Below are 14,284 nucleotides of genomic sequence, written 5' to 3'. Positions count from 1 at the left end.
TGGTTGGAATTTCCAAATTGTTTGCATAGTAAACTGAATTGGAGCACTGACACACACATTTACCCCACCAGACATGCCACTAGGTTTGTTTTCACAGTCCCCAGGTTTAGAACAAATGAAAGGAAATGTACAGTACAGTATTATACAAAGCCATGAGTGCATGGAACTCCCTTCAATCTCATATAGCGCAAGTAAACAGCAAACCTGCTTTCAAAAAATAAATGAAGCAACACTTCATGACACAACGCCTCTCCCCCATGTCACCAACTTGTTGTGTGTATGTACTGACATGTACGTGGAACTGATAGAGGCACACAAACACACTACATGTTCATATTTTAAATGTATGTAAAGTCTTTTGTCTGTAATGTTTTTTCATTATGTGTCAGACCCCAGTAACGCTAGCAGTCACCATTGGCGTTGCCATGGGGATCCCAATAAATCAACACAAAAAAAACCACCTGAGGCCGAGCCTGCATACCCATGCTTTAACTATGCAGCAGACTATCTTCAGACATGTCACTCCCCTCTCCCAAATGGCAAACGACATCAAAATGACTGGATGCATGAGTTACAATAAAAAATGTCTGATGTCTTTTAACATTTCCACACATTGGATCAAGAGCCTAGCAAATACCACATAGTGTAAATTAACATCTCCCAAGTGTGTGTTGTTGGAGGGTAGTTTTCCAGCAGCCTGACTTGCATCAGAACGTTCAAAGGGGTGGATGAAGGTGATAAGAAGCCGAAGGATTGGTGATGATACTGGGTTAGGATCCCAAACATCTCAGTGGAGGATCCATGGCTACAGGAAGTTAGCATCATACCCAGTTGGGATCCACACATACTGTACATCATAGGATAGCATGGACTGACTATCATATCATCTGTGTTAATGTGCCCGCTAGTTAAACTGCAATGTAAGCATCTTCAAAGTGGGATGCTACCTACGGGTTTAAACCATGTGACAGATTGCACAGCTTGGACTCAGAGACTCTGAGAAACCAAGATGTTACTTCAGATGGAATAGCAATCTATAAATCCACTGAACCCAAGAAAGCCCATCCGTTTATATTGAGTTACAATCTGAAATCATATCAAACAGTATTGTGACACAGTGCATAGAGACAGTCCACAAAGTTGTCAACTGGGATTGTAGAATTGATGAATCGAAAGGATTTCACACATGGATGCATTGCGCCAATATACTTTTATTTCTGTGAAATACCATTCCACAGACAGACAGGTACATATGGTGTGATCAATGAACATGTGTCACAGCGGGTGGATAATACAACATCGTTTTGGAGACATAAAGTATCAAAGTACAATTAATACAACTTTAACATTCAGTAAACTATCAACATTTTCAATACAATATGTTTTGTTTCATCTGTAAAAAGAAAATAAATATTTGATTGGTCTTTATATTTTTGTATAGCTTTGCTTTGATAATAAACATGTCTCGGAGTGTTTCATGTCTCAGAGTATAAGGCAAAGTATTAGGTCATGGAACAACATTCTCAACACCCTCTGTTTTAAAATGCAAAATGATCTCATTAGAATATGCCAAAAGTAATGATATTTAACCATTGTAGCCAAATGTCAGCCATGCTGACATATTAGTATCACCGAAGCTGACATATTAGTATCACCCAAGCTGACATATTAGGGTCACCCAAGCTGACATATTATTATCACCCAAACTGACATATTAGTGTCACCCAAGCTGACATATTAGTGTCACCCAAGCTGGCATACTAGAATCACCCAAGCTGACATATTAGGGTCACCCAAGCTGACATATTAGTATCACCCAAACTGACATATTAGGGTCACCCAAGCTGACATATTATTGTCACCCAAACTGACATATTAGTGTCACCCAAGCTGACATATTAGTGTCACCCAAGCTGGCATACTAGAATCACCCAAGCTGACATATTAGTATCACCCAAACTGACATATTCGTGTCACCCAAGCTGACATATTAGTATCACCCAAACTGACATATTCGTGTCACCCAAGCTGACATATTCGTGTCACCCAAGCTGACATATTAGTATTACCCAAGCTGGTATATTAGTATCACCCAAGCTGACATTGTAGTGTCACCCAAGTTGACATATTAGTGTCACCCAAGCTGACATATTAGTATCACCCAATCTGACATTTTAGTGTCACCCAAGCTGATACAATATGTACCAACAACAGATGAAGTAGGTTCATATATCAGTTATCTCTCATCTACTCCCATTTTTTCTGAAGATGTAAGGAACATGTATATACAATACTGTAACCATTCAAGATGCATGTACAGTATGTTTTGAAATTGTACACAATCATAATGGCGGTGTATTATCATTGTGTGCATCTACGCCATATTATAAAGTGCAAAATGAAAACAAAGCTATTTGTTTACAGTACGGTGAATTGACAATGTGCAATTGTATTATGTCCTCTGTGACCTTGCTGCAACCTTACTGCAACCTTGATGCTTTTAACAAAACGCTCAGCGAAATGAGATAATTGTTGTCTGTCTTGACTGTTTTTAGACAGGACAGTAATCATAATCCCATCACCCGGTTGCTGAATTGTAACACCAAAATATTGGTGTGCTCAATCATGTGAAACCAAATAGTCCAATACAGTAGGTTTTATTTAACTGGGCAAGTCAGATAAGAACACATTCTTATTTACAATGACGGCCTAGGAACAGTGGATTAACTGCCTTGTTCGATCTACCAACCTTTCGATTACAGGCCCAACGCTCTAACCACTAGGCTACCTTCCATTACATTACAAAATAAATGTCCTCAGCCTCCAAAAGAGATGTAAGTATTTTAGCGAAGTGCATTTATCTTTTAGTTCTTTGTTTTTGCGTCTCTCCAGTGCATTGTATTGTACTTGTCCTAGTAGTTTCTTTACAACAAATCTAATAGAAGACATCATGACTATTTTTAGAATTCAAACAACAATACATATTGATGAGCTATTCAAGTTTCCCTTTTATTTGGCAACTACATTAAAAAATGGTTTGCTCTTCCATTTACTTTTTTTTACTGTTCTCTCTCCTTCCATTCTGAGAGCCATTTACTCCACACAATGGTTGACTTTCATAGCTTTGGTCAAAATGTGTATTATACAGATGTATAGAGATTATCAGTATTCCAAGATGTCACTGGCAATCATGCACAACACTCTAAAGAGCACTGGAACAGCAATGGTGGAAATATTGCCCAGAGTTGGATTAGTGCTTTATTGCAGGGCTTCACAGGCCATTTGATGATCAGTATAGCAAAGTCTGTGTCCCAGAATGAGACATAGGATAGAAACCTGGTTTCAGAAGTGTCTTTAAGATGAAAGTGCTTCCTGGTTCTTTTATCTAGTGTGAATGTCATTACTTTTTAATTTTAAAAAAACAAGATAGAATATATTACTATGGTATGTTCAAAGTCGCCATAGGAAAAGTATTGCATTCCAAGGACAACAAGGAGCTACCAAGGCATGGAAGTGGATTGAAGGTTAATTGCTCCTGCTTCAATTCTCCAGAGCAGAGCTTCCTCATGGATGAGCCTACAGTTCTATATTGAACATGTCTAGCCAGCGATATCACATGTGAAATGTATACTTGTGATGTATTGCCTAATATAGCAGTGTATACATTCCATCACATTCATCATATTCCTCGTGTACAGAGCAGACATCTCTGTTCTAATGTTATGATGCATATATGTCACATATCAAGCAAATACTGTATGGTTTCCCAGTGATATGCTAATACAACACCCATCACGTCTGAGTTATTGGTTTTTCAATGGCAGTAAGGTATGTTAGGATCCTTATGGCAGTGACATATGTTGTGATCGTTATGGCAGTGAGATATCTTATGATCCTTATGACAGTGAGATACATTATGATCGTTATGGCTGTGAGATATGTTGTGGTCGTTATGGGGTGCTCAGTGAAGCTAATAGTCCACAGTATGTCAATAAGAACAGTTGTCCAAAAACTACTTTTACGATATGATCATGTAGTCCACTAAACAGCCCTTTTGATCATGCAGAACTGTGAAATATACATTTATTATGAAATATTAACTTGTTTGTTGTTGTTCGTTTGTTGTTGTTTGATACACAGTACAGATGTAAAACCCATTGTTCATTCCCGCCACTGACCCCTTGACCCGCGACCCTATTAACAAAGTTGGTCACAGTTGGTTCACAATAAGTTAATAATGACACACCTCTGTTTGTTACACAGTCATATGGATATACACTGATAATAAGGTCTACAAATGTTTCAAGAGACGACTGGTTAAATCCATGCACTTCATGCACAGATGATGGTCAACCTCCAGGCCACCGTAGTTAAGGGTCTCAATGGGTTCCATTCAGAAAGGAGATAAAGGAGCATGTTGGGAAATATGCCCATGAAGTCATTTGGATGAGAGCCATGCCTTTCTGTCAGTTTATTTAGATGGTGGATTAATTGTCTGTTGTTGTTGTTGAGCTGTTTATTTCTCAGTCATTTGTCCAGGTGTCTTACAGCAGTCTCTTTCAGAGGGTCAGGAGGCCGTGGCCGTCCCCGCCTACTTCATGCCACTCCGAAGCACCTGATTGGCTGCGATAAGCATGACGCTGATGATGAAAGCAATGGCAAAAGCACATATCAGGCTCTTGCGTACACACGTCTGCTTGACTTGCTGCGTTGGACTAGCTGCTTGACAGGGAAAGGAGACAAGAGGAGAAGGAGGAAAGTGAGAGATTATCAAGAAGACATGCACCTGTGAGTCTTTTGAATGAAATCTCTTTTGATGCTCTGCACATATCTGATACCGGAGGCAAGTTACATTGTAATCTCATCTCCAAATGTACAAGTATATGAACACAATTATTACGGATGAAAACTGCTTGGAGATGTGTTTTTACACCAGTGTGTACGATACATAATTACCTAGATTACAGCTCTGATTTCAGTTAGCTCCAAACAAGAGAACAAATGCATTAGCACCTGAGAAGCATGATAAAATAGAATATATGAAGGAGTTTGGTGTACAGTGCCTTGCAAAAGTTTTCATCAACCTTGGCGTTGATCCTATTTTGTTGCATTACAACCTGTAATTTCAAATTATTTGTATTTGTATTTTATGTAATGGACATCCACTAAATAGTACAAATTGGTGAAAAAAAAAATACATAAAAGTAAAAAAATATGAAAAAGTGGTGCGTACATATGTATTCAACCCTTCGCTATGAAGCCCCTAAATACGATCTGGTGCAACCAATTACCTTATTCGTCACATAATTAGTTAAATAAAGTCCACCTGTGTGCCATCTAAGTCTCACATGATCTGTCACATGATCTACGCATATATACACCTGTTCTGAAAGTCCCCAGAGTCTGCAACACCACCAAGCAAGGAGCACCACCAAGCAAGTGGCACCATGAAGACCAAGGAGCTCTCCAAACAGGTCAGGGACAAAGTTGTGGAGAAGTACAGATCAGGGTTGGGTTATAAAACAATATCAGAAACTTTGAACATCCCGCAGAGCACCATTAAATCCATTATCAAAAAATTGAAAGAATATGGCACCCCAACACCAAAACTCACAGACCAGGCAAGGAGGGCATTAATCAGAGAGGCAAACAAAGAGACCAAAGATAAACCTGAAGGAGCTGCAAATCTGCAAAGCACCAAAGGGGAGATTGGAGTATCTGTCCATAGGACCACTTTAAGCCGTACACTCCACAGAACTGGGCTTTATGGGAAAAAAAAGCCATCTACAGTATGTCATTTGTTTATTCAGCTTCTTGGTATGGCACACTTGTCAGGTGGATGGCTTATCTTGGCAAAGGAGAAATGTTCACTACCAGGGATATAAACACATTTGTGCACAACATTTTAGAGAAATAAGTTTTTTGTATGTATGGAACATTTCTGGGATATTTTATCATGGAACCAACGCTTTACATGTCGTGTTTATGTTTTTGTTCAGCACAGATGTCTTTCTCAATTAAACTATTATACTGGAAGTATATCAAAGTGTACAATAGGTCTCCTACTGTCCATATTAACCACAAAGTGTGTACTATACAGTGTGTACTATACAGTGTGTACTACAAAGTGTGTACTATAACATGTATACTATAAAGCGTGTACTATAAGGTTCCTTACTGTCTATATCCACCTGGCAGGCCCCTGGGTTCGCTATGTGACTCTCCTCGGTCATGATGATGTTCTCGATATCCTTCATGGTGAGGTGGTCGGAGAATGTATCATACAGCAGCCTCTTCAGCTCCTCTACCGTCAGCTTCTGCATGTCAGTCTGGACACACACACACACACACAGAGGAACTGATGTCACTAAAATGAGATACTGTTCTATGGTCGATTTTAGTTTATACAATGTTTTGTATTTGGGGATGGTAAGCTAAGTGATCCTGGAGATTTTAGCCAGAGAATACAACACAACACTGCCCATTGATACATGTGGCATACTGTATGACTGTCTGGACTTAGGGATTCAATTATTTTGAGCATACAGTACACTGCCATAGACCTCCCCTTCAAAAAAAACAGTGATATTTTCAAGAGTCAGATGTGGTTTTCAGGCACCTGTGATGTTTCACATTAATCTTTCACATGTCAACAAATCACATGACAAATGTCACGTGGGGAAAAACATACTTTTTTTTGGGACACGTGTGAAGATTCACATGGATTGTTCATATTACTCAGACATGTGTGGTCTCCCAACATTTCGCATCATGAGTTTCATATGTTTGCTTTTGTAGCAGGCGGGATTAGAGGCCATGGGAGAAGCCAATGTCTTGACCATTAGACCAAGAGGGCCAAAACTAATTTAGAAGTCGCAGGCGAGACTACTTCATCACGTCACCATGAGCAACCATGTCCGCCGCATGCCCTCTACATTTTCACATGTGTATCTTCATATTTTAATGTACATTTTAACTATGGGTATCAAATGTACTTGAATTTACTGCAGGCTTTTCTGTGATTAATTATTATTAATCCCAAATTTGGAATTTGCTCAAATTGAGCTGTAATTTAAGATTATTTATGCAAAAAGCATTACAAAAATATTTACATCTTGATTTTGTTCAAAGTAATGGTTAGCAAAACATTCTTTAACCTCAATGTCAACTTGTTTTGACGTGGCATAGTTGTTTTTCGCTGTATATATTATGTATGTTGGATGTCTTCAGTGTTTTTTCAAAGCAATAAAAAATGTGTGCACAAAAATGACAAAATATTCAGTTCAGGCCTCCCGGGTGGCGCAGTGGTTAAGGGCGCAGTACTGCAGCGCCAGCTGTGCCATCAGAGACTCTGGGTTCGCGCCCAGACTCTGTCGTGACCAGGAGGTCCGGGGGGCTTGGATGCGCTGTTAAGAAGCAGTGCGGCTTGGTTGGGTTGTGTATCGGAGGACGCATGACTTTCAACCTTCGTCTCTCCCGAGCCCGTATGGGAGTTGTAGTGATGAGACAAGATAGTAGCTACTAAAACAATTGGATACCATGAAAAGGGTTAAAATTATTTGTTTAAATAAAAAAAGATTCAGTTCAGACTAAATCAGTTAATTTTAACATCTTAAACGAGATAAATAAGGGCACCCAGTTTTCTAGCATGAGAAACTGAAGTTTGATTTACACGTTATTGTTTTTCACGTGGAGTTTTTGAACATGTGAAACTGCATAACCGATTTTAATACGGCCAAGCACAAATTTCACATGTGCAACTGCAATTCACATGTTAGGTGAAAAGATGTTTATGTTATCACATGTGAAAAGTTGGTTTTAACATGTGAATTAAAAATGTAAGACACATGAAAATATGGTGTCAAGTGAAATTTTAGCTCAGCATGTGAAAACAGCTATTTCACATGTGAAAATGCAAATTTGATATGTATTTTTGTTTTAGGCCGGGAGGGGCACACACAATAAGATATGAGTTTGTTCTAGAATCTAGATTGTATCCAAAGACACTGCATAGATATTGCTAACACAAGCCTGACTCTGAATCAGTCTCTAAATACTTTTTACTATTACTGTCAATATGTGAGGGTAATTATCTGAAAAACTGTCACACAGTAAAAACCTGATTTAATCTAAATGGATTTTTCTTCTTTCGATCGTCAGACTAGTGTATAAAATGGGTGGGGATGGTTGTTGAAAGTCAGGAAGGAAGGACACAGTTCTGGCAGAAGAACATTACTAAGAATACTAAGTACTAAGTAAATACTAAGGTTGCATTCCAAACACATAAAAGTCACACTCTATCCCCTCAGCCCTCAAATTAAGTGGACACTTCTGATGATGTATCATGATGTCTGACGAGTTGACACCTGCAGGGCAAGGGGTGAGGGAAGAATGAATGGATTTTAAATGGACCGCTCTCGTTCGTCCCACAGTTGTGTTTTCAGTTATCGTGCGATACAGTCCATTATGATTGGCTAGAAGACAACACCTCCGCAGACATCGAATGCTAGCCAGCCGACTATATCAGGTAAATCGAAAATTACAATGTATAAGTGTGCTGTCGGGGAAAGTTGTATGCGCAAGCTAACGTTTCCAAAAGCTAATCAAATAAAAGCCTCATTACTCACGAGGGGTCACTGCCTTATCAACCCTCCACTGAATCTGGGAATTACATTTGTTTTCCTTTCAAGTCACAAAGTCTCCATACGATGGATAAATGGTGCGATAGATGACAGTTACAGTATAGCATTACATCCTAATCACCCAGAAGCATTTGTAGCTTGTCAGTGGTAATAAGCTGGAAGGAAGCGGTTTATGATTACTTACCTTCCAGAACACAGAGTCAAAGTCGGTTCCGTGGAACTTGTCTGGCATTCCGGCTGCTGTCAGCTTGGGTCCGAGGAGAGTGACAAATTCTTCGAAATCCACCTGACCATCACCTGTTGATGACAGGAATCTTGATGACACCTGGTATGCTAGTGTGTGTGTGTGTGTGTCTGTGTGTCTGTGTGTGTGTGTGTGTGTGTCTGTGTTTGGGTTGGTGGGTGTGAGCGCCCGTATGTGTCGTGAATGCGTGCCTGTGTGCATGCCTGTGTGCATGCCTGCATGTGTCCGTGTCTGTGTGCGTGTGTCTATCTCACCGTCCATGTCCAGTCTCTGTATGATGACCTCCAGCTCCACCTCATTGGGCATGTACCCCAGAGACCTCATGGCCATGCCCAGCTCTTGCTTCGAGATGAAGCCATTCCCATCACGGTCAAATACCTTGAACGCCTCGCGAATCTCTGTGAGGAAGACAACACAGAGAAGTGTTATAGTATCAGCCTACCTGTGTCATGTGCCTAAGCACTAAATAACTTCCATTTCGAAAATAAGGTTTTAAATATGCTACACAAATGAATGGTCAATCTCTACCAACGAATGTAGCGGATGCACTGAAGACGATTTAAAAAACAGAACATTTAAATTAATTACAGTTTTTTTCTCCAATAGCGATCATAGATCTCCAAGGGATAAAATGATGTGAGGTGAACAAATGGCGCATTCACTTTCACAGTGTATAGATTGGATCTTAAGAGAGCCACTGTGGCCATTTTGACAGACCAAAATGCATCCGTTAAAAAATGAACTAGGTTACTGTATGTAAAAGGTCATGTTGTCTTTTCCAATAGTTATTTTAATTTAAACTAATCTAAAGCATACCAGAGATCTGTATAATGAAGAGATATTCATGTCTCCGCCCTAACAATGGGAGTCGTCCCAAAGGCAGGAAGGTAGGCGAAAAGCTTAGTCTGCATACTAAGCCCATAGAAACGGATTGGGCTTATTCTGGACAGATTTTGGCGAGAGTGAGCCCTCTCATTTTGCCTCTTCCTATCTGAGCATACTGACCAGGTCTGTCCTTAAAATACTTCTCCCATAGCTCAAAAGCCCCTTTCCTATGTGTGACCGAAACCCATCACTCATATGTGTTGTAGACCATCGGCCAGTCAAATTACTGATTGTAAAAGATCTAGCATACAGGAAACTGGTTCAGGTGATGATGAACAATCTTCCCTGTATACACTTGACGATGGGTAGATCTGGGATGAATCTGCTCCGGTATCTACTCTGACTGTTTTTGCAGTAGCCAAGAATCACAAAACACATTGTTAAAAAATCATGTACGATATCAGATGTGTTAAGTCAGTGTAAGTCTTATGGAAATGAAATGTAGCTCTGTGAGAGGACATTCTAGATACCATTTGCAGGTGGAAAATAGGTGACTGCAAACATGCTTATGTAAATACAAAAGATATGAACCCCCATTTGAATTTGAATGACATTGAATAAGTCTATAATTTAATATATAAGGGACAATTTTATATATTCATTAAAGTGATTAGAGAAAGCAGGAATGAGTAGATGTACCTATCACTAAGTAAGAATTATCATAATAAAATGTACTTCATTCACTCTGTAGCTTATTGTTGGTGACGTGCGGTGTAGTAAATAACATTTGCTGTTGCATTGATGTAGTGGGGTGTCAGAATAGGGATATGTGGGCATGTCCTTGGCCAAAATAAACACCTGACTCATTTTGACAAATATTTTGGGCAAGAAAGAAAATGTGAGACGGATGAATGAAGACAGAATGTGTTGTGTATACATGAGGTGATGCCAATGCTTTAGGAAATAGTTTTGTATTATTTTCAAGGCGCAGAACGGAATGGATACCCATCTGCTACAGGGACAGGGGCACTTGGCTATCATGGATTACAATGTGACACACAATTTATAAGGTGGAGTAGAATGACATTTCCCCACCTCATGGCCACCCCAGCTGCTTCCGATCCTATTAACAACACCTCCAAATCCACCTGAGGTCCTTCACTCCATCTTTTTCTGGTGTTTGCTGTATAAACAGCTCTTCAGCTGAGCAGAGCCCTATTCCATTGAAAAGACCAAACGCTGCCTCTCAGGAGGGGCGAGACTCTTAGAGAAGGTGCCAGCACCGTTTTAGAAGGTCTATATCTCTTACAATTGGCTATGAACTATAAGAGAGTTACATCATAACAATTAATTACAATATACACTCAGTGGCCAGTTTATTGGGTACACCCACCTTTGTCCCCAGAACAGCCTGAACTCTTTGGAACATGGAAAAGTTGATCAATTGGTATGAAATCGAAGTTTATTTGTCACGTGCCGAATACAACAGGTGTAGAACTTACAGTGAAATGCTTACTTACAGCCTCTAACCAACAGTGCAATTTCTAAGTAAAAAAAAAAGCATTAGGTGAACAATAGATAAGTAAAGAAATAAAAACAACAGTAAAAAAGACTGGAAAATAACCGTAGCGAGGCGATATACAGTAGAGAGGCTACATCCAGTAGAGAGGCTATATACAGGCACCGGTTAGTCAGGCTGATTGAGGTAGTATGCACATGTAGACGTGGTTAAAGTAACAACGCATATATGATAAACAGAGAGTAGCAGTAGCGTAAAAGAGGGGTTGGCGGGTGGTGGGTGGTGGGACACAATGCAGATAGTCCGGGTAGCCAATGTGCGGGGACACCGGTTGGTTGGGCCAATTGAGGTAGTATGTGCATGAATGTATAGTTAAAGTGACTATGCATATATGATAAACAGAGAGTAGCAGCAGCGTAAAAGAGGGGTTGGCGGGGGTTGGGTGGCGGGACACAATGCAGATAGTCCGGGTAGCCAATGTGCGGGGACACCGGTTGGTTGGGCCAATTGAGGTAGTATGTGCATGAATGTATAGTTAAAGTGACTATGCATATATGATAAACAGAGAGTAGCAGCAGCGTAAAAGAGGGGTTGGCGGGGGTTGGGTGGCGGGACACAATGCAGATAGTCCGGGTAGCCAATGTGCGGGGACACCGGTTGGTTGGGCCAATTGAGGTAGTATGTGCATGAATGTATAGTTAAAGTGACTATGCATATATGATAAACAGAGAGTAGCAGCAGCGTAAAAGAGGGGTCGGGGGGGGGGGGGCACACAATGCAAATAGTCCGGGTAGCCATTTGATTACCTGTTCAGGAGTCTTATGGCTTGGGGGTAAAAACTGTTGAGAGGCCATTTGGTCCTAGACTTGGCACTCCAGTACCGCTTGCCATGCGGTAGTAGAGAGAACAGTCTATGACTCGGGTGACTGTGGTCTTTGACAATTTTAGGGCCTTCCTCTGACACCGACTGGTGTAGAGGTCCTGGCTGGCAGGCAGCTTAGCCCCAGTGATGTGCTGGGCCATACACACTACCCTCTATAGTGCCTTGCGGTCGAAAGCCGAGCAGTTGCCGTGCCAGGCAGTGATGCAACCGGTGAGGATGCTCTTGATGTTGCAGCTGTAGAACCTTTTGAGGATCTCAGGACCCATGACAAATCTTTTTAGTTTCCTGAGGGGGAATAGGCTTTGTTGTGCCCTCTTCACAACTGTCTTGATGTGCTTGGACCATTCTAGTTTGTTGTTGATGTGGACATCAAGGAACTGGAAGCTCTCAACCTGCTCCACTGCAGCCCTGTCAATGAGAATGGGGGTGTGCTTGGTCCACCTTTTCCTGTAGTCCCCAATCATCTCCTTTGTCTTGGTTCCTTTGAGGGATAGGTTGTAATTCTGGCACCACCCGACCAGGTCTCTAACCTCCTCCCGATAGGCTGTCTCGTCGTTGTCGGTGATCAGGCTTACCACTGTAGAGTCGTCTGCAAACTTAATGATGGTGTTGGAGTCATGCCTGGCCATGCAGTCGTGGGTGAACAGGGAGTACAGGAGGGGACTGAGCAGGCACCACTGAGGGGCTCCAGTTTTGAGGATCAGCGTGGCGGATGTGTTGTTTCCTACCCTCACCACCTGAGGGCGGCCCGTCAGGAAGTCCAGGATTGTTTATTCCGAGAATCCTTAGCTTAGTGATGAGCTTTGAGAGTACTCTGGTGTTGAACGCTGAGCTATAGTCAATGAATAGCATTCTCACATAGGTGTTCCTTTTGTCCAGGTGGGAAAGGGTGGTGTGGATTGCAATAGAGATTGCATCACCTGTGGATCTGATTGGGCGGTATGCAAATTGGAGTGGGTCTAGGGTTTCTGGGATAATGGTGTTGATGTGAGCCATTACCAGCCTTTCAAAGCACTTTGTGGTTACGGACGTGAGGGTTACAGATCTGTTGACATTTAGACAGATTGCCTTAGTGTTCTTGGGCACAGGGACAATGGCGGTCTGCTTGAAACATGTTGATATTACAGACTCAATCAGGGACATGTTGAAAATGTCAGTGAAGACACCTGCTAGTTGGTCAGCACATGCCCGGAGCACACGTCCTGGTAATCCATCTGACCCAGCAGCCTTGTGAATGTTGACCTATTTAAAGGTCTTTCTCACGTCGGCTATGGAGAGAGTGATAACACAGTCATCTGGAACGACTGATGCTCTCATGCATACCTCAGCGTTGCTTGCCTCGAAGTGAGCATAGAAGTGGTTTAGCTCAACTGGTAGGCTTGTGTCACTGGGCAGCTCTCGGCTGTGCTTCCCTTTGTAATCAAGAGACCTAACGTGTTCTCCACATTATTACACCACTGCCACAAGACTGTACCATTGACACCAGGCAGGATGGGGCCATGGAATCATCCTGCTAACGCCAAATCCTGACTCTGCCATCAGCATGACACAACAGGAACTAGGATTCACCAGACCAGGAAATGTTTTTCCTCTCTGTAATTTCCCAGTGTTGGTGATCGCGTGCCCACTGGAGCTGTTTCTTCTTGTTTTTAGCTGATAGGAGTGGAACCCGGTGTGGTTGTCTGCTGCAATAGCCAATACGTGACAAGGACCGACAGGTTGTGCCTGTTTGTGGACTGCCTGTTAGCTTGAACGATTCATTCTCCTTCAACATGTCATCAACTAACTGTTCTCTCCCACAGGGATCCCCCTTACTGGATGTTTTATGTTTGTTGCACCATTCGGGCGGAGGGTAGCCTAGCGGTTAGAGCATTGGGCCAGTTATTGAAAGTTTGCTGGATGGAATCCCCAAACTGACAAGTTAATAATGTTTCATTCTTCCCCAGAGGCAGTAAACCTACTGTGCCGTGGATGTCGATTAAGGCAACCTCCCCACACCTCTCTCATTCAGAGGGTGGGGTTAAATGTAGAAGACACATTTCAGTTGAAGGCATTCAGTTGTACAAATGACTAGGTATACCCCCTTTCCTTCTCAGTAAACTCTAGACACTGTCGTGTGTGAAAAGCCCTGGGGGCCAACTGTTTCTGTAATGCTGAAACCAGTGCACCTG

General features: G+C 41.6%; 1 protein-coding gene across 3 annotated transcripts in view; it reads right to left on the bottom strand.

Moving 5' to 3' along the window:
- Positions 1–1,198: 1,198 nt before the first annotated feature.
- The window catches only part of LOC109895169 (calcium-binding protein 7), a 54,310-nt gene continuing 41,224 nt past the window's right edge, over positions 1,199–14,284 (bottom strand). For 2 of the 3 annotated variants that reach the window (XM_031829683.1, XM_031829684.1), the window contains exons 2-5: positions 9,141–9,284; positions 8,827–8,939; positions 6,179–6,329; positions 1,199–4,722 (exon numbers count right to left, since the gene is read on the bottom strand). In XM_031829683.1, coding sequence (XP_031685543.1) covers positions 4,592–4,722; positions 6,179–6,329; positions 8,827–8,939; positions 9,141–9,284 — 539 coding nt within the window. In that variant the 3' untranslated portion in view covers positions 1,199–4,591. The remainder of the gene's footprint in view (positions 4,723–6,178; positions 6,330–8,826; positions 8,940–9,140; positions 9,285–14,284) is intronic. The other variant, XM_020488829.2, reaches the window with a different exon arrangement.

This window comes from Oncorhynchus kisutch, linkage group LG8 (genome assembly GCF_002021735.2).
Source record: "Oncorhynchus kisutch isolate 150728-3 linkage group LG8, Okis_V2, whole genome shotgun sequence".
Lineage (NCBI taxonomy): Eukaryota > Metazoa > Chordata > Actinopteri > Salmoniformes > Salmonidae > Oncorhynchus > Oncorhynchus kisutch.
The sequence above is the reverse complement of the archived record's forward strand: the minus strand, read 5'-3'. Positions and strand labels throughout refer to the sequence as shown.